The sequence below is a fragment of the Salvia hispanica genome, chromosome 3, assembly GCF_029641045.1.
Source record: "Salvia hispanica isolate PSC_SH4W2 chromosome 3, Shi_PSC_v1, whole genome shotgun sequence".
Taxonomy (NCBI): Eukaryota; Viridiplantae; Streptophyta; class Magnoliopsida; order Lamiales; family Lamiaceae; genus Salvia; species Salvia hispanica.
In genome coordinates, this window is record NC_142694.1 from 38,446,808 (window position 1) to 38,465,807 (window position 19,000).

Consider the following 19,000-nt stretch of genomic DNA (forward strand, 5'->3'; position numbering starts at 1 on the left):
CTTTGTTGGAGATGGAAATGAGAGAGGGAGGGGTTAGGGTATATATAGGTCAATTTTCATATACCAAAGCTTAATTAGATTCTACGGGGTGTAAAGTTTGAGAGAAGAAGCTTTATCTGGTGTTTGTATGTATACGGCGAGAAAATAACTGGTTACGCGTTCTCTAAATACGTCACCGCATTTCGAAAAAGTATAATCGCACATGGTATTATACGGTTACCAATTGTGTGTTAAATTTCGTGGTATGAACTAGGAGTGAGATTATGAGCAATATAACTAGATTATGTTCATCTCTCTCAATTTTACTATTATTCTCTAATGTTTCAAAGTGAAAAACAAATAATTTACCAATTTGGTTGTGGAATGATCCATATTAAGAATTTTATTGATGCTTGTTTATACTAGGATCAATATATAAAAGCTATCAGGGTCATTATATATTAGAACATTTATTTAGTTGGGAAGAATTATTTAAGAAGACGAAAAAGTAGAGTATATGAAAATAGTGTTATTAATTTTCGGTAAATTTATTTTTATTTTTTAATAAAATCATTGTAAATCTGTCATTGTAGTACAATATATTGACATGCTATGCGATATATTTTCTGAAGTGTGTTACGTATTCTTCAAATACGTAATATCCATTTTCAGAAATAAAATTTTGCACACATTATTCACTAATAATATTTCAATTACTTTTTTCTTTCTAAATCTCTTTTATTATACTTCATTTTTACATTAAATACATGCTGCCCACAAACGAGATTAATTAGGTGCAACTATTGCCATTTTTTTTCATATTATTTGGAATTGATTTGATATGTGAATGATGATTTTGATAAAAATGAATAACTAAAAAAATTAAATTAATTCTCCATTTTATATTTAAGGGATCATTAAGACTTAAAAAAATATATAACTTAATTTTGATCATTACTTGTTAGCCTGATGGGTTAGACCGAAACCCAAATATTTAAGATTAATGTTGAAAAATTTGAACTTAAAAAATTTCAACCAAATTATACTATATCATAGTATTGGTTTAAAATCAAGTGGATTGACTAGATTAACATCCCTCCCTACCTATAGTCATTTGGAAGTTGGAACCTTAACTTGAAAACATGTTCATTTTTTAAAATAATAATGTTAACAATGTGGCCAAATAACTAAATGTGTGTTTCATGACTAATGATTTAAATTAACTAGTAACTCATGAAATCCATTGAGTGTTATTTTATGGAAGTCAAATATGAATTCAGGAGATAAAGTAAAAAGAAATTGGTGAGAGAAAAAAGTGGAGTAGTAAATAATAAGTGTGAACAAAGTTGTCTATGATTTCATCAAATTTAAAACCATGTACTTAATCTTCTTAAAACTATACTTAGTGTCAAAACTAATATGATAAGCTTAGTATAGAAGATAAAATTTTCTTCTAAATGAGTGTGTTCTTTTTAAGTTTGATATTCATTTGTACGTTTGGAAAAAATCAATGTCATTTGAATTCATAAAAGTTAAGTATAATTCAATTGGTATTCACATGGCAAAAAATCAGATTTCAAAATGGGCCAAAACGCAAATGGCGTGAGAGATATAAAGAAAAGACTAGAGATAATGTTTCGCTACCTAATCTTATCTCATGATCTCTAAAATTTGGAAATATAGTAACAGGGTGGATGTATTAATATGATAACCTTTTTCTACTATGACATCATTTTAGGCCTTCAGATATGAAGATCATGTTATTCTCAAGCTGTCATGTGACACCTAATTTTAGTTAAATTTAATCATTTTAAAATGCCAAGGGGAAAAATCTCATGTTCCTGATCCTATTTTATGAAACGATACCAGATTGCAGTGTTATGCATTGAATGTTGCAGTGGTACTGCGACGATTTTGCATTTTACATATTATTTTATTTTTGTTCCGGATGTGGTTTTATAAAACGATACCAGATTGTAGTGTTATGCATTGAATATTGCAGTATTACCATGATAATTTTGCAGTTTACATATTAATTTATTTTTTGGGGATAGACATTTGCGTTAAATTTGATAAATATTCCAAATTTGATTTAACTTCAAATTTTTGGAAATGAGTAAAATGCTCACACCTGCAATTTCGAATAAGGTAAACTATAATCTGCACTCTATTTACGAAATTTAATCATAAGCATCTATATAAGAGATTTAACTGCCTATATTTGTGGTATGGTGTCACTTTAATATCTATGGTGTCACTATAGTGCCCCTATAGTAATATCACTAATCCATAATGATATTATCGTAAATTAAAGTGAAATTGAGGGGAAATAGGTTTTTATGATAAGTTTTCTATGTTAATATTATCATGAGATATTAATGTGACAATATTTTTCCTACTTGGGATCGATTAAATTTATGTACCACTTTTAATTTCTTTAGTATTTTTCAAATCTTCAATATCAATTTATTAGTCTTTTAATTTAAATTAAGTTAATCTATTTTTGTAGTCGTAATTGTAAATAAGGTTACAACCAACAGATCGAGCTACATAATTATCTTTCAGCATTTAATTTATTTTTACTTATAATTTCCATAGAATATTAGTTTTTGAATAATTAATGTTATGAAATTAAGTAAATATATTAGTATAGAAATATAAATTATCATCGGAGTCACCTTAAATGGTATAGTAGTATATTTAGATGCGTTTGTGTATTTATTTATTACTTCACTAAGCAAATTGGGTTGCTCTTTTCAATGATATGCCGTATTTAGGCTTAAAACAAAATGAAATCAATTCAAAGTCATAAATCGAAATGTTGGAAACATAGTAAGTCAACTTCAAATGGAAACTTGTGTATTTATTTTCTACGCCGTCTGAATTAGTGTATGAAGTCGTAGTTGCACACTTATATGTTAAGATGTCATAAGTTAGTGTTTATTCGAAGGTGTTAAATAAAAATAATCCAATTTAAATATTTGGAAATCATATGAGTAAAAGTCTCATGCTCAACTCGAATGTGCCACAAAAGGTTACGAAGCATGAATGATCTTGTCAAATACTACAACGAAGGGCTTCAATAAATGGGATTGCACATTTCTTTTTTTAGACTCGTTTATGTAAAATAATATTCCCTCCGTCCCTTGCTAAAGGAGACATTCGAAGATGATATGACATAAATGGTCATGTTCAGATATTAACAATAAGGACTCGTATGAATGACATGACATCCACTCCTAATTAATAAGATTTGGTATCAAATTCGAATAATATTTGAACTGCTCTTTACGTATTATGTATGCTTTAATGAACGAATCCAAACTCAGTCCTCGTGTTACTAACCTAATGCAAGTCAATGAAGTAAGCGCAAGTGGACGGCCTATAATGGTTCACTCTCAGACACACTATTAGTGTTATGGTCCATACACAAACATATACTGTGGACCAAATTTCTAAGTACACAATTTAAGGTAGTATAATGGTTTGGTCGTATAAACGTGTTGAATCATTAATTATATTGTTTTTATTTTCAATTTCGTTCCTAAGACTGGATATTAATTTAATTCCCATCTAATAAATTAATTCCACTAAAAAAACATAAAATCATTCTTGCGTACACTCTCTAGAGTGTAGTTATGCATGAAATTATATTAATAGGAACTATACATTTTTCAATTTTTGAAATATTAATCTTAAGTCACACGAAACACAGTCGGAATATGAATGTCAATTTCATCATTCCCTAGTAAATTCGTTTCAATTAGTGCAATAGTATGTCAATCATACTAGAAATATTAACCATGTTTGAAAAATTAAGTGTGCAAATTAAGATTTGAAGGTATTAATAATGGTCGAATTTAAGATTTTTGGCCTCAAAAATACTTATTAGTGGAGTAGTATTTAAATTAAATCACTTGTATGAATAGAATATGACCCATTAACAATCTTCAATAAAACACCAAAAGCGAAAGCGATTCAAATACTAATACGACATCGTTTGTCAAAGCTTCTTGAATCATATGTGTCAAAAAAGAACATTAGAAATTATTAAAAAATCATAAAAGAAGACAACGCAGGCTGACTTGCATCTCGACAATGATATCACCCAATACTAATTTCTTCGATTACTAGAAGATACTCTATTTTCTTTTTTAAGTTTCCTATAAATTATCTCCTAATAATTATATAAATTACTAACTAGTAACTAACCAACTCACTAATTAAGACTATTAGGAAACATCGAAAATGTGGCATTTCTCATTATGCTCGTTCAACATTTCTAGTGTATATTTAATTTTAACATATAATTGAAATCTTGTGTTCAAATTAGACAAAATAACCGACAATAAATAAAGAAAAATAGAATCTATCGTGTATACTAATCTTATCCCATTATCATCTTAATCAAAGAGATAATGATGATTAATTAATTTCTTCAACGCTTTCGTTAATTACTGCGCCCATTATATATTCTTTCACATGTGTTGTCTTAATTATTAATAATTCTACTAGTAGACTTGTGGTCAAATGATTTCGACTCATTCTTTTCCTAATTTGATGATATGAACAAACTCTAGAAAAACAAAATCTACTGAATTTATTTTAAAACGAGAATCACACGTTACATATGTCACTTCAAGCTAGGGGGAAAAAGAAAGATCTAAACGTGTAGAATAATTGTAAAAATTCATCACTAATTTCATACGTACGCGATTTAATGTATGTGCCTTTTATTTATTTAATTTACCCAATATTTATTGGTGTGGTGTAAAAGTAAAACCCTTCCTCTATTCGGTATCAAAATCTCATACTTTAACTTTCTACAAATTTAAAGAAATATAAAGATAAATAAATTGAAAAAATTACTAGTAAAATATGAGACATACATTTATAATAGTAAGAGTATTTTTTAAAACAAAATGTGCGCAAAATGAGATAGTAAAATTAATTAAAAGTAAAACGGGATAGTTAATGATAGATATTCTAAAATATGAAATATTTAATGACGGACTAAGGTAATAGTAATTGTAGTAGTAGTAGTTAGTTAATTCGGCCAAGGTGGTCGATATATGTCTTTGGATCACAATAATCTTGGATTAATTGAATTTAACAAATTATAATTTACTTTACACGTACTTGATCGAATTACCAAAACAAAATGGATATGAGAGATTCTTTTGAGATAATTACTAAAAATCTGTTCAGTTAAAGTTGCAGTAAGAATACCACTTTTGGCAGATGGAGATTGACAGATAACGTCGTGATATACACTGCATGTTTGTTTCAATATTATTATTTTTTTGTATTACTTTGCTATTTTTTGTTACATTCTGAGTTGTTTCTATATTTTTAGGTTGTCGCATCTTTTTTTATTTTGAGCGTTTTCGTAACAAATAAAAAAGCAAAACAATATGCATGTGCAATGTGCCACACATGAAAATCTTCCAACAAATTAATATGCTTTCCAAATTTTGCTCATATTATATCTTCATTATTATTTAAATTTTAAGCCAGATTAAAGAGTCCTGATCTCGAACAATGAACAATGCTTTCCATTGTGTCACCGAAATTCCAAAGCAATTTAGCAATTAAGAAATAATAAAAGGAAGCGTAAATCAAGGAGGATATATAGAACTAGAAAACAAGGTAGCATGTGCTTGGGCAAATAAAATTGATTTGCAAAATTAATGTATGAGAATTAATTAGAATCATCTAAAGAAAATGCCTTTAGTCTTAGACTATGAAAGCTTCTTGTTCATATCCACTAATCCAAAGTGATATACAGCAAGAACAATTAATAGTTACCTTTGTATTGGCATTTCCCCACAAAGAAAGCTAAAAACAAAACTTTAGAGTTGTCATCTTCTCATACTTCATAACAAGAGACAATCTCCATTTTTGGACTTTTCATACGTTAGAAAAGATTGGCCATGGGATGCGAGAAAGCAAAGTAGAACGCGTGAGTTTATACTTGATGCTTCTCGAACCCCTGGCATGTCGATTGTAGGAAAAACGTGGATTCGTGGTCTTCATTGTATTTTCATGGAATATGTCAATTTATTTTACTATTTGGGTTTGTATCTACATTTGTAGTGATGACACTTACTGAGATCACTTGATTTTTAATAAGTCTATTTCAGGTTAATCACTTGAAATAATCGAACTATTGGAAGCATTGATAAATGACAATGAAGTTAGTGATTAGAATGATTATTATTGTGATTATGTATAGAGATGTATAAATATGTGAAAATGAATTGAAACAAGCATGAGCATTACTCAGTTTATTTTCATCATTCATAATTAGATTTACATAGACTATTATCCTGGTCTAGAGGCTTATCATATACTCTAAATATTTTATAGACAATATCAAGATAAATACAAGGAAAATTATATTAAATTATAAAACGATAATATTTAGGTATATATTATGTTCAATTTAAGTATAAAAAGCTAATATTTGGGTAATTATCTTCGAGCTACGTTTCAATTTTTATTTTAAATGTTAGATAGATTAACATCAAGTCATAATTTTATAATTTTTATTCATAAGATTATAGAGTTCTAAAATAAACTAAAACAGTTTCCTTCACCTTGGTTGAGTTAAGAAATAGGAGTACTATAAAATTACGTAAAATTTATTTGTATTAAAATTTTAAAATCCAAAAATACAATAAAATACATGGAAACATTTAATTATATATAATGCATTTCATACCTCTTAACAAATAAGAAACTAAAAGAACCATAAAACAAACAAAACTGTAAATACTGATGATTTTGTTAGATTTCATTGGCTAGCTTGGATCCTAAGGGTGTTTGAACATAGAAAAAGACTTGTTTTCAGAGTTTATTGAATATTTGATACATAAGAAAAGCCAATCATTTAACTTCACTTTTGTATCTTAGCATTTCTCAATGTAAGTATCAAACGGTTAAACAAGATTAGTAGATGAATCACACACAACATTGAGAATCTTGGTTGAAGAAAATAGAAGCAAAACGTTACATTCTGTTAAGTCCAGAAGCAGAATTTGAATACAACAAAGCAATGTGCATACAAAAGGAAGATATAGCTAATAAAATGTCACTGGCAAGGCTGGTGAGCTGCAGTATCTAGCACATACCTTCTATGGAACAATCGACGTTGCAGATGGAGGCAATCAATATTTTTCTCATGCCCCGGGCGACTGGCTGCATTGCAGTAACAAGCAGTGGATCAGTACATACATATGCATACACAGAAGTCCAATTATAAACACAAACACAATGAAAAAAGCATACCTCCCAAATCTATCGGGCGGGGGGCTTTCTCCATCACTGTAAGCTGGAGATCTATCACCAGCAAAGTCATCAGGGATAGATGCCTTCTCAGTTTTCTCTCCTTGAGGACTTACACGGGGTTCACAATCATACCCGGGACTTTCACTCTTTCCTGGATTCAGGCCATTGCTTATATCACCATTGGGCCTCTTTGTTTGAGGGCTTAAGCTTTGTTCATTGTTGTGATCAGTAGTCTCTCCCTCCTCTTTCTCAGGACTTGGACTCCGCTCATGATCGCGTCTATTTTCCCTTTCCTTCCTATCGGGGCTCCCCCTTACCTTCCTATCGGGACTCTCCCTTTCCTTCCTATCCGAGCTATCCCTTTCCTTCCTAATGGGGCTCCTCCTTACCTTCCTATTGGGGCTCCGGCTACTCCCACGAGTATAGTCAGGACTTGCTCGCTCTCTGCGATACGGACTTGGGCTACGGCCACGACTGTGCCCATAATCAGGACTGCCCCTCTCTCTCCTGTACGGACTCTGAGATCTTGCCCTATCATAGCCTCTCCTAGGTGATCTGTCACGAGCTCGGTCAGGGCTATTTCCGTTTCGCCGATCATCATCATCCTTGATAGCAAATTCAACCGTAATAACACGATCCAACAATTTGCTGCACAGCATACACAAACAGTAAAATTAACACATCCTCAACATTATTTTACAAGAGAAAGCTCAGTGGAGAGATATGCTAAAGTTCAAGAACATAATATATCTAGTCTAAAGTCTAAACTCACCTCATGTTAGTAGCATCCAAAGCTTTTGATGCATCTTCCAGAGATTCAAACTGAATGAACGCAAAATTTCTCCTCACCCTTATATTTAATATTTTTCCGTAAGGATCAAAATGTCTTTCTAAATCTCTTGTTCTTGTATGATACGGATCAAAGTTTATGACAAAGAGGGTCTTTGAGGGTCTTGTGTTAGATGAAGTTTTTTTGGAGCTTTCTGGCCGCCTGCTACTCCGTTCTTGCTGGGGCACAAAAGTGGTTTTAGGAATGCAAGCATTTAATAATTGAATAGAAGAATAAAAAACATATAGTAATAGCTTCCAAGAGTAGATTCAGCAGAAATGGGCATATTACCTTGGTCCACTCAACACGAAGTCGACGACCCTTCCTACCAAATTCAACTCGGTCAAGTGAACGAATTGCATCCGCAGCATCCCTTTCATCCTCCATGTAGACAAAAGCAAAACCTGATAACAAAAAAATGTTCAAGAGCCTTCTGTTAACATCACCAAACCTTAAACTATTTAGTGCAGCCAATTGTGGGAAACCTCTTCAGACGTATCTTATGATCCATCATAGATGGACAAACCCATTCCATGTTGCCTGGTAACATTACGAAAAGACCTGCCCTAGGTACCCAAACTATTGACCAGTTTAATCAGTAACAGACCTTAGCCAACGAAGTGAGCAATGTCAATGAACAACTATCCAAAGGTGGATGTTCCATTACAGCACAAGGTAAAGTGTGTGCCTTCTCTGACTTATTCAGCTGCCTCAACTTCGAGGTCTGCGTGTAACGTGGAAAAATGTAGGTTGGGCTAAAGTCATGAGGAATGAAGTCAAGAATGACACATGAAAATGCGTGATGGTGATGTCATGGATGATCAGAGAGCTCTCCTAGGAAGTTAGAAGAGGATGCTTGTCACTGTCAGGAAATGAAATGCAGAGGAAACCCTTCCATCAGCTGGGAAATGAATCGATATTGCAATGATTCCTGCGCCAAAAAATCAGTTGAATATGGGGGGGTTCTCAGACTTAGAAAAGATATATTTTGCTTATTTTAAACACATCCCAACAGCCTATGTAAGGCAACAAGGCATCACTTTTGTCGCCCATGTGCATGTTCACATGGTATTGAACTGAAGTCACTTCAGTGAGCAGAGAAACCTTCCAATGCCTAGTCACCGCAGCCATCTTCCACTCCATTTGTCTTCTAAGATGATTACTGATCTCTACCATATTTTATTCATGACATATGAACACTTATCTAAATAAATTAAATACAAATGAGCTCATAACTGATGTACTCTACTATGTAACTACAAACAACAGGCACAAAAAAACCTTGTAAATATAATGGACTTACCCTACCATCACTCTGTCACTAGTCATGAAAATATCAATATAGTTGCTAAACGGGGAAATTTTTCACCGTATGAGTTCCTTCTGGCGCTAGTCAGTCTCTGCAGTTCTTATGTCATAACATTCCAGCAGTTATACTCCTTTAGGAACAAAAACCGCATGGTAGTGATTTGTTAAAGCAGACTCATACCCTTGTGGATACATTTGCTTCTCCAAAACACAGTGCAAATGACTATGAAGTAGTATTTTACTATCCTTGTGTATGAATAGCATTAGCATATAAACAGACACCAACTTTAATTATATTTAATCAGGAAAGGAAGCTACTTTTAGACTTAGATCACCTCCACTGATTTCACAAAGCGAAAAAGAAAATTGACTTCTAATTTTTAACCTGCCTAGAGCTAATATGCCAAAAATGATACTATGCTTTAAGAGAACCTTGGATGACCATCGGAGAACCTTAAATGTGTAGAGATGAAGGGTTATTAATGAAATGGGTTTATTAAAAAGAATTCCATTGGCTAAAAGCTAATACTTTGGCAACAAAAAGTAAAAACTAAACACATCAGACTTACCAGACTTCATATCAACCCTGTCGACTTTCCCATATCTTCTGAAGAGTCTCTCCACATCAGACTGCCGAGCATCATACTCGAAATTTCCACAAAAAACTGGTCTCATTGCTCTTCAATTCTGATACACACAAAGAAAGACCACAATTTCATAATAGTAAGAGGCAAATTTTAAAATTTACAAGCTTCACCACAATGTTTTATTGCATATGAATGATGAACATCACCAGTACCAAGCTGCATTTGAGAAAAGCTTTACGTATTATTACAACTACTTCAAATAATCAAAGATCTGGATGAAATAAGTTGTGAAGGCTTTAAAGGCTTAATGATGTTCAGGTTCACACCAATAAAGGGACTAATTTTAAAATTTCAGACACAACTTTTGTATTGGATTTGATACAACTACAGAAGCATATATACTAGACGAGCTAAATTTCTTAACTTTATCAAATCAGCTAAATGCACAGTTCAAATACAATCCAAACCCACAATCTTTTCGTTTCAAGGAGCAATACCTCCTAAATTCAATAGCAGAAGAAGAAACAAGCGCAAATATATTGAATTTAAAAACCATAAAGAATTTGCTGCTTATCCAAAAATTAAACATGGCTGAACATTACTAACATTCAAACAAGTGATGAAACATCAATTTTTCCCCAAATATCTCATACCAAGACAGAATTAACTTATATAAAACAACATGCGAGAGCAAAACCGACAGCTAAAAGAGCTCACAGATCGGGGTAAAAGATGAATCTTTACAATTAAATCTCGAAATTCCGCACCTCTGGAGTAAATCGAAACCCTAATTGCTGCGATTGCGAGCTCTCGAGGAGAGAAAATGTACCTTTTCAGCTAAGAATTCGTCAGCTACAGACAGTGATTATACTCAGATATTTATATTTGGACCAGGGGCTTATTGGTCATTTTCGTAAATCATCCAAAGATCCCCGGCATGATGCCTTGTTTTTATTTTCCTAAAATTTAAAGTTGGGATTGATTTTTTAAAAAATACGGCTCCCCCCGTCCCTTAAAATTTGACACAATTTGACCGGGATAGATTTTAAAAAATATAAATAAAAAGTGGGTTAAAAAAGTTAGTTGCATGTGAGTCATACTTTTATATATAAGTTTTAAAATAAAATGTGAGTGAGAATGAGTTAGTGGAATGTATGATCCACTATAAAAAATGGTAAAGGTGAAAGGTGAAATTTTTTTAAGGACGAACAGAAAAGAAAATAAGTGACAAATTTCCAGGGACAAAGGGAGCAGTAGTTCCACTTCTTTAATGAAATTTATCCCAATCTTGAAATTTAATACATTTATTTCTAATTTTTAACAATAGTATCAACATTATCCCATTTTTGCAACTTAACAATTATATCTCGATCTTTTTTCTATCTATCATTTTTTATCATCAAAATTCAAAATTTCATTCCAACAATGAAATCATGACACAACAGTGTCAGCCTATTTTAGTTCTCTAATATAAATGTATAAGAATATAGTAGTATTAATTTTTTTTAAGAATTATCTGAAAATGATTTGATTAAATTGGAATGTTGAAAAAATTGGACTATAATTGATATAATTAGTAAAGATTAGAGATAACTTTGATAAATTTTTGAAATAATTACATTTAACTAAGTTAAATTACCATTACATTCACTCGTTTAAAAACAAACATAAATATAAACACCTAAAACATTATTAACAAAAACAGAAAACTTTATTAATTATTATGGTGACTGAGGATGCATACTCCACAAATTACATAATTGTTATTCCTAAAACATGTAGACATCAACAACAGCCTCTTCTCTACAAGGTTGATATCGATCCTTTGAGTATGTGATCCTCTTGAAATGAGGCAAGCAAAGACTCCAGAAAGTCATCCTCATTTTGCTGAAACAAAACATAAAATTTATATGTATATAAATTCCAAAGTATCTACAATAAAATAGATTGAAGTGATTAAAGGAGAAAAAAACATACCTCATGAGCAGGAGTAACAGCATTCATTTTATATGTGCCAAAATCTAGAGAGTTGGCAAAACCTTCCTGCTAGTTACATCAAATGAAGAATAATTAGATAAGTGAATAAGCAGAAAAAGTTTATTAAATAATAAGAGTATCATATACCTCATTAGTTGGTTGAGGTGCTGGTCCATTGAGCTGAGAAGAGGTGGTAAATTCTTGAGAGTTACTGAATTGGTTGCTTTGAATCTATATTAATTTATAGTTTTCACAAAAAAAGGATCAAGACATATATAATTTCATATTAAAAGCATGTTAATTAGTGAGAAAAATCAATAGTAAATTCTTGCCTGATTCTGAGGCTGATCCAAAGAATTTGCAACATTTACAAAGCTGTCCCAGTTAAGCTGTTTTCCATAAAGGTTCGAGCTTTCACCTCCATTATTCTGCTGTGAAAATGAAACAAGAGTTAACAGAAAAAAGGAATTGAAATTTCATATATAGATATAGGCTAAAGAATGAACCGGTGGCTGGTTTTGAATGGTGAATTGACTCTGAAAATTTATGCCGAAAGAGCCTTGTTGAGGCGACAAGATTTCGAGTTCAGACAGATCAAAAACTGGGATATGATCAGATTCTTGAGATACCAAAGGCAGCAGTGGCATCTCATAATCTGCAATAGCATTGCACAGTTGATCAAAATCATTTGCAGCAGCACTACTATTGCTTTGAAGAGGATGAATAGTAGGATTTTGGAAAGCATTGGATGGATCTTCTAGGGCTATATTGGAAGGGTTGCTAAGGATCGTGGCGCGGGGGGTCCCACAGTAGCCCTGCGCGGTAGAGTCATGATCCTGACAAGGTACTAGGTTTGGGGTTGGGTTTTGCCAGCTTCCTACATTGGGGAGTGGTCTTGATTGGGTGGTTATGGTGAGTTGTGAAGTAGGGTTTTGATAGGTGAGTTTGCTCAAGGTGTTGGGCATTAGGGTTGAGAGTCTTGGTGATTCAGGGTTTAGTTTGAGATTCCTGCTAGTTAAGCCCTTGTGCGAAGACGACGACGAAGAAGACGAGTATTGTATTTTGTAGCTTGCGTCTGATACTCGCCTTAGGAAGATCCGGTATTTCTGCGCAATTGAGAAGTTATTGCATTTAATAAAATTGGTAAAAAGGGACCGTTCGTATAAATACGAGAGCTAGATACAATCGCATTTATTGAAACGTATCTGATACGTGAATAGGAACAACCAAAACCCTACATCCCGTATAAATATGCACGGTATAATAAAGACATCAACTTAAATACTTAGTGAGTCACGGATTTTATCACAAATTGATTTTTGGATAAAACATCGTTAATATGCTCAATAAATCGAACCGTACCAAGCCCGGATTAGCACTTATAACATCTCCATTCTTGACAAGATATCTTGAGATTCACTAATTAACCTTTGGATTTGAGAAGCTCATAATCAAACATACAACCCAATGATGATATGAGGTTACTTAATTTATAAACATATATCTAATACATCAAATATGGTTATCTGAGGATTATTAAAAAAAAAAAAAAAAAAAAAAGAACCTGCAAATGACTTGCTACATTTTCTCTAGTCAACCCAGGAACATTCATCACTTCAAGAATTTTCTTTGGAACAGCTCCTACACATGATCATTTCATTATTAATAACAAAAATTAAACCAAAAAAACATTGAATTAAAATAATGAAACTTACTTTCAAGACCAATACTTCTAATAGCTTCCAAGAACCGATTATGCAGAGAATTAGTCCAAACAATTTTAGGTTTTTTCTGTGAGTAAGATTGAGAATTTTCCCCATTCTTTTCCTCACACCTCTCTTTCTTAGGTGATTTTCTCTTGCCATCATCATCTTCATTCACTGATTCATCTGAATCAATATATGTCTGTCTCTCCTCAAAAGCATTAGCATTTTCTTTCCTTTTCATGGCAGCAAATTGCCACAAATCCTTCAAATCATCAGTTGTTATTGGCTTCATAATGAAAAATGCAGCACCACTCTCCAAACCTTTCAAAGCTACTTCCTCTTTGTCATCTGCTGACATCACTTTAAAAACACACACACAAATTATTTACTCACATACACATGCATAAATAATTCAGCAACATACATATATGTAATATTATGAAACTTACAAACTACAGGCAGGTTGAATTCTTGTGTTATAGCTCGTTGCAGCTCGAATCCATTCATATCCGGCATGTGCACATCCGATATGACCAAATCAAACGTGCCCCCCTTGATTCGTAGCGTGCATAAGGCATCATTTGGGTGCTTCACAGTCACAACTGTTGCAAAAAAAAAAAGGAAAATTTTCAAGATTGTGAAAAGTTAGGGTTTCACCTTTAGAACCTTTTAGATGCTCCCTTTTTACGTATAGTACTATATCTTTTTGATTTAAAGGTCATTTAGAGATTTATGTACATACACACACACACATATATAGAGGGTTTACCTTCATATTTGAGCTTCTTGAGTATGGCAGCAACAATAGCAAGGCATGTTATGTCATCATCTACAACCAAAATACTAATGGCATCATCAATTGGTGAATAGTTGGTTGGTGGAATATTACTTCCTCCCCTTTCCATGACTTTTTTTCTTCTTCTTTCTTTTGACAAATTGCTGATGAAGAGATAATTTAATGCAGTTAGTCAACTTTGTAGATGTGGAAAAGGTAATGATTGCAATCAATAAAAATGACAATACGAAGCACTAATTTATATAACTTGTCTTTTTGTTTTCTTTTGCAACTTTTTCTGTTTTTGTAGTTTGTGTGTGAAAAGTGAAAACTCAATTTGAGTGCCATTTGTGAACCATACTATGGTTGGCTTGATTAAACAATTAATTATGGCCAAATTGGGAATAAGTTTGAAATGAAGAATGGGATTAAATTTTTCATGATGTAATTAATCTAGAATATCTGTGTCAAATAATCACATTTAAAGCTACTTACCAAATAATGCAGGGTTCATTTGTAGGCTTTCTTTTTCTGAGAAGATTTTCAGAATTAATAAAATTTATTGTATTTTAATTATAATGTGTGTTTCTTCAGATTTTTCCATTGCATATATTATGAAGTGTTTAAATATTACAAACACCTCCTTTTCAAGTTTTCCTCACAATTACTAATTTAATTGGACATTTCATAATGTGAGTAGTATATGTAATAGAGATAATAGTGTGTGTATCAACGAAATTTGATTATGATAATTTTGCAACAAAATAGTACCCGTAAATTATCATATTTTCATTTTTACAATTGGATATCCATAATTTTAGAGGCTATTAATTATGCCTTTTTATGAATGAATTAGTTTTGCCTATATCACTATATACATTTAATAACGTAAAGCCAATCCAAGAAGAACCAATTAAAAGATTCTATTTATTTAACCATGAAAAAGAACCGATTAAAATTAATAAAAAGAACCGATTACAATTAATAAAAAGAACCAATTTCTATATTATGAATATCATATATTCATACTCAAATATCTCCAATTGTGTAACAAGGAATTTTTTACTAAGCAGCTTTAACTTTAAATTCTTTTTTATCATCAATATAAATAAAAATAACATTGTTGACAAATAAAAACCACAACCTTGTATATGCTGGCCATTATTATGAAGCCAAACTTAGATAAAGGATATGAACATGGTTCTAAAAGACTGGCTTGAAGTGCTCATATATTAGCCATAGCACACCACCAATTACCGTGTCTCGAACCAAGTCTCGGGCAACGGAAGCAGCCCACCCACCGCGCTCTTTCTTCCCAGCGAGGTCCCTGAAGCGCAAGTTCCCTGTGTCCGACACCAATGAGTATATGACTCCATTCATGTGCCCCTTACCGATCACTCCAACCACGTTCACACTCTTATTCACGGCTTTGCTTCTTTTCAGGGACCACGCTAGAAACTGGATTCACACGCGTTTCATTTTAGTATGTCAATTTAGTCGGAAGCAGAACATTTGATCACTGAAGAAATGGTTACGTTTGAACTACTTACAGTGTCTCGCTCGTGTATGAGAGGAGGCAGCAGCGACGGATATGATAAACTCAGCTGCTCGTACAGCTGAAAGCTGCTGTCACCTCCGGTAGGTTCCTGAAAGGGTAACCGACATCTGAAAGCTGCTGTCACCAATGGCTTTGATATTGAAACGAAAGTAAAGATTCGGTTGACAAACCTCGACTGGCTTAACGGATGATGTCATTCCACGAAGAATAGTGGAGACGAGACTTAGTTTTTCCTTCCATTTCAGAGAATTCCATGCCCTTTCAAGCTGAAAAAGGATGACGATAGCAATTCAGATTTCCTTCAATCGACAGAATCAGAATGGAGAGAAATCAAATATTTCCAACAAAAAGAATGGCAAAAAGGAGTTTCTCACAGTTATCTCGATTGGACGATCCCCCAAGACTAACTGAGCGCCGATTTCTTCAGCAACCTTTCTTGCAGCACGAAACTGGAAATTCGAAATCCACAATGCAAACTTGCTCAATCAAATTACATTCACAATATGATTTACAAACCTATGAATTTTTTTACCTCATCACCAAAGGGACGATTAATATCTGAAGATAATTTGGAAGAGAACGTAGCCAAGAGCAACCGTAGTGCTAAAGCAGTTTGCCCACCTGCCATGTAGGAAAACGATAGAGAAGATGCTGGTGCTGAACTGGAAAATAGGCAGAGAACGCAGAAAAGAAAAAGAATGGGACAGTAACGATTCAACAAAGCACTCAAACTATATTTCTCGACAATTAAAACGTAGGAACATAAATGCCATTCATAACAAGCTACTGACAGAGTCCTAACTGAAACAACGCGACGAACTCAAACTATATCTCTTGACAATTAAAACGAAGAAAGATAAGCCCGATTTATAGTAAGCTACTGACAGGCTCCCGACTGAAACAACACGCTATATTTCTTGACAATTAAAACATAAGAAAGGGAAAATCTCTATCAGAAAACAGTCACTCATTTTTCAAAATACGAGGTCATGCATACGAACCTAAGTTGATGCTCCGGCCAATGGCGCCAAAGAATCCAGTTCCGGTGAGAGAGAACATGCTCGATCGTAGCTGATGATTCTGATCACCATTATCTGGAACATACATGATCCCAGCTCTGAAACACAGCTCTGCAACAGCTGAAGTAAGCCATAGTTTGGAAAATCAAGCATGGTTCTTAAAGAGCTGAGACTTTCCCCCAAATTTAGGTAGATGAGCATAACAACATCCCACAATCCACAACATATATTGATTCAACCAGATCAATAACAGCAAGTGAGGCATTAAAGACAAATATAATTGGGGGAAAAACAGTTTCCTACTTCAACAAAGCTCAATTGAATAAAATCAATAACAGAATTGAACCCCCAAAACTTGCCTGCTTCTGCAGAGCTCGACGACGACGTTTTGGGGGTTAACGGCTCGAATAACCCTTTCAACATCAGATGCTGATTCCTGGGAAACGTGGGTAGTCCCAATTATCCAAATCGCGTCGGGCTCGACAAACTCGCTTCGCCAGGGCGGAACGGCGCCGTATTGGGGTTTCGTGACGAGGACCAAGGTGTCATTTTTGGCCAAATCGAGTAGCTGTGGGTGGGATTCGGCGATTGAGGCGGTGGAGATTTCGAGAATCTCCTTCTTGAAGTTGAAGGTGGGAGGTGGGGAAGGGATGACGGAGGCCGCGCGGCATGATAGTTGAACGGTGGAGATTGGAGCGAGGATTGGGAATGGAGATGGTGAAGCTTTCATGCTCAAGAATTCCATGGACACACAAACTGTTTGATCTTTTGTTCCAAAGATAAGTGCAAGAGTCTGAACCTCAAGTCCAAAATCTCTTCTTTTCTTTTTTCTTTAATCAATATGAAAAAAGATCAGATTTTTATTTTGTTATTATTGTCGTCATTTTATTTTGTTTATACTTTCCATCATTGATATCGTAGCTTAGTGATAAAATATTTTTGACGTCAAAGTTTGAGTCACATAGAAAGGTATGTTAAGGAATAAGGAACGTGTATGTATTATAATTCATCAATTTGAATATGCACGACTTCAGCATATCAGTAATCGTCAAAGTCTAAACATTACTAATTTTATCGTGTGTATAAATCTAAATCTAAAATAGTGACGTTGAAGGAGCACCAATCAAATTTCTACGTTAGGAAATGATATACTTCCCGCTTGAATTAACAAGTAGTTGTCGTTGGCTTGTCATTTTAACGTCTGCAATCTTGTACTATTAGAATCTCTGTAACATCGTATAATTTTGGAAATATGTTAAAGTACAAAGATCTCTTTTGTAGTAAAACAAAAATAAGGTTGATGTTAGTTGTGTTCGGCCTTGCTATATCATGCTTACACAATTGTTCATAAACTGGTTGTCTTCTTATTGAATGTTGAGATTTTTTTTATGCTTCATTCATGATCTCGCTTTTATGTATTTAGAAGCAAATTTTGATACCATCAACAAGAAATAATTAAAATTTAAAATGAACTTGTTAGTTTGGATACCGACACAATCCAATTCTATTCAATAACCGAATAATTCAGAAATACAACAGTTGGAATTGGAAGGTACCATAGATACTATTCTATTCTGTAGATATTTAGAGATACAGGAATAAATGAATAATGGATCCCACCAATCTAAATAACACCCAAATACAGCAGCAAATAATTCCAATAATCCAAAAAGACAAAAATCAAACGAGTCACACTTGGCACTAGAACATTAGACTATAAAATAATTAAACAAGTCGTAATTATATTTAAATGTTTATGAGCTGGAAATTAAAAGGAGGAAAGTGAGAGTGTCAAGTGTCTGTCCCATCCGTGTGTTTGCGCGTTAGATTGAGAGCAGTGAGTGAGTCAGTAAGTCAGAGTGAGACAATCTTACAATACAGCTAACCTTAAACTAGTACAATAGATTCTACCAGAAGCTGTCAGACAATTTATGGCCCCACGATTTTCCCGCGCCTTTTCTTTCTCTTTTAT

At 33.3% G+C, this 19,000-nt stretch overlaps 2 protein-coding genes across 7 annotated transcripts; both read right to left on the bottom strand.

The window, feature by feature from the left end:
• Positions 1 to 6,954: 6,954 nt before the first annotated feature.
• LOC148930685 (serine/arginine-rich splicing factor RS40-like) lies at positions 6,955 to 10,854 on the bottom strand. 6 transcript variants are annotated; one of them, XM_089068337.1, is made up of 6 exons: positions 10,761 to 10,854; positions 9,976 to 10,093; positions 8,390 to 8,502; positions 8,042 to 8,277; positions 7,270 to 7,917; positions 6,955 to 7,179 (listed from the first exon to the last, which is right to left on the bottom strand). In XM_089068337.1, exons 2-6 carry the CDS (start codon positions 10,079 to 10,081, stop codon positions 7,161 to 7,163), a joined length of 1,122 nt encoding a protein of 373 aa, XP_088924463.1. In that variant the 5' UTR covers positions 10,082 to 10,093; positions 10,761 to 10,854; the 3' UTR covers positions 6,955 to 7,160. The 6 variants fall into 6 exon arrangements, with proteins under 6 accessions (XP_088924463.1, XP_088924464.1, XP_088924468.1 ...); XM_089068338.1 differs by having other exon boundaries at positions 10,738 to 10,854; XM_089068342.1 differs by having other exon boundaries at positions 8,706 to 10,093; positions 10,761 to 10,784.
• A 4,671-nt stretch (positions 10,855 to 15,525) lies between these two features.
• On the bottom strand, positions 15,526 to 17,849 carry LOC148930686 (TraB family protein). The gene is made up of 7 exons (XM_089067348.1): positions 17,388 to 17,849; positions 17,011 to 17,126; positions 16,542 to 16,630; positions 16,384 to 16,458; positions 16,180 to 16,275; positions 16,002 to 16,097; positions 15,526 to 15,909 (listed from the first exon to the last, which is right to left on the bottom strand). The coding sequence occupies exons 1-7, from the start codon at positions 17,771 to 17,773 to the stop codon at positions 15,655 to 15,657; spliced, it is 1,113 nt and encodes a 370-aa protein (XP_088923474.1). The 5' UTR covers positions 17,774 to 17,849; the 3' UTR covers positions 15,526 to 15,654.
• Between the last annotated feature and the right edge of the window lie 1,151 nt (positions 17,850 to 19,000).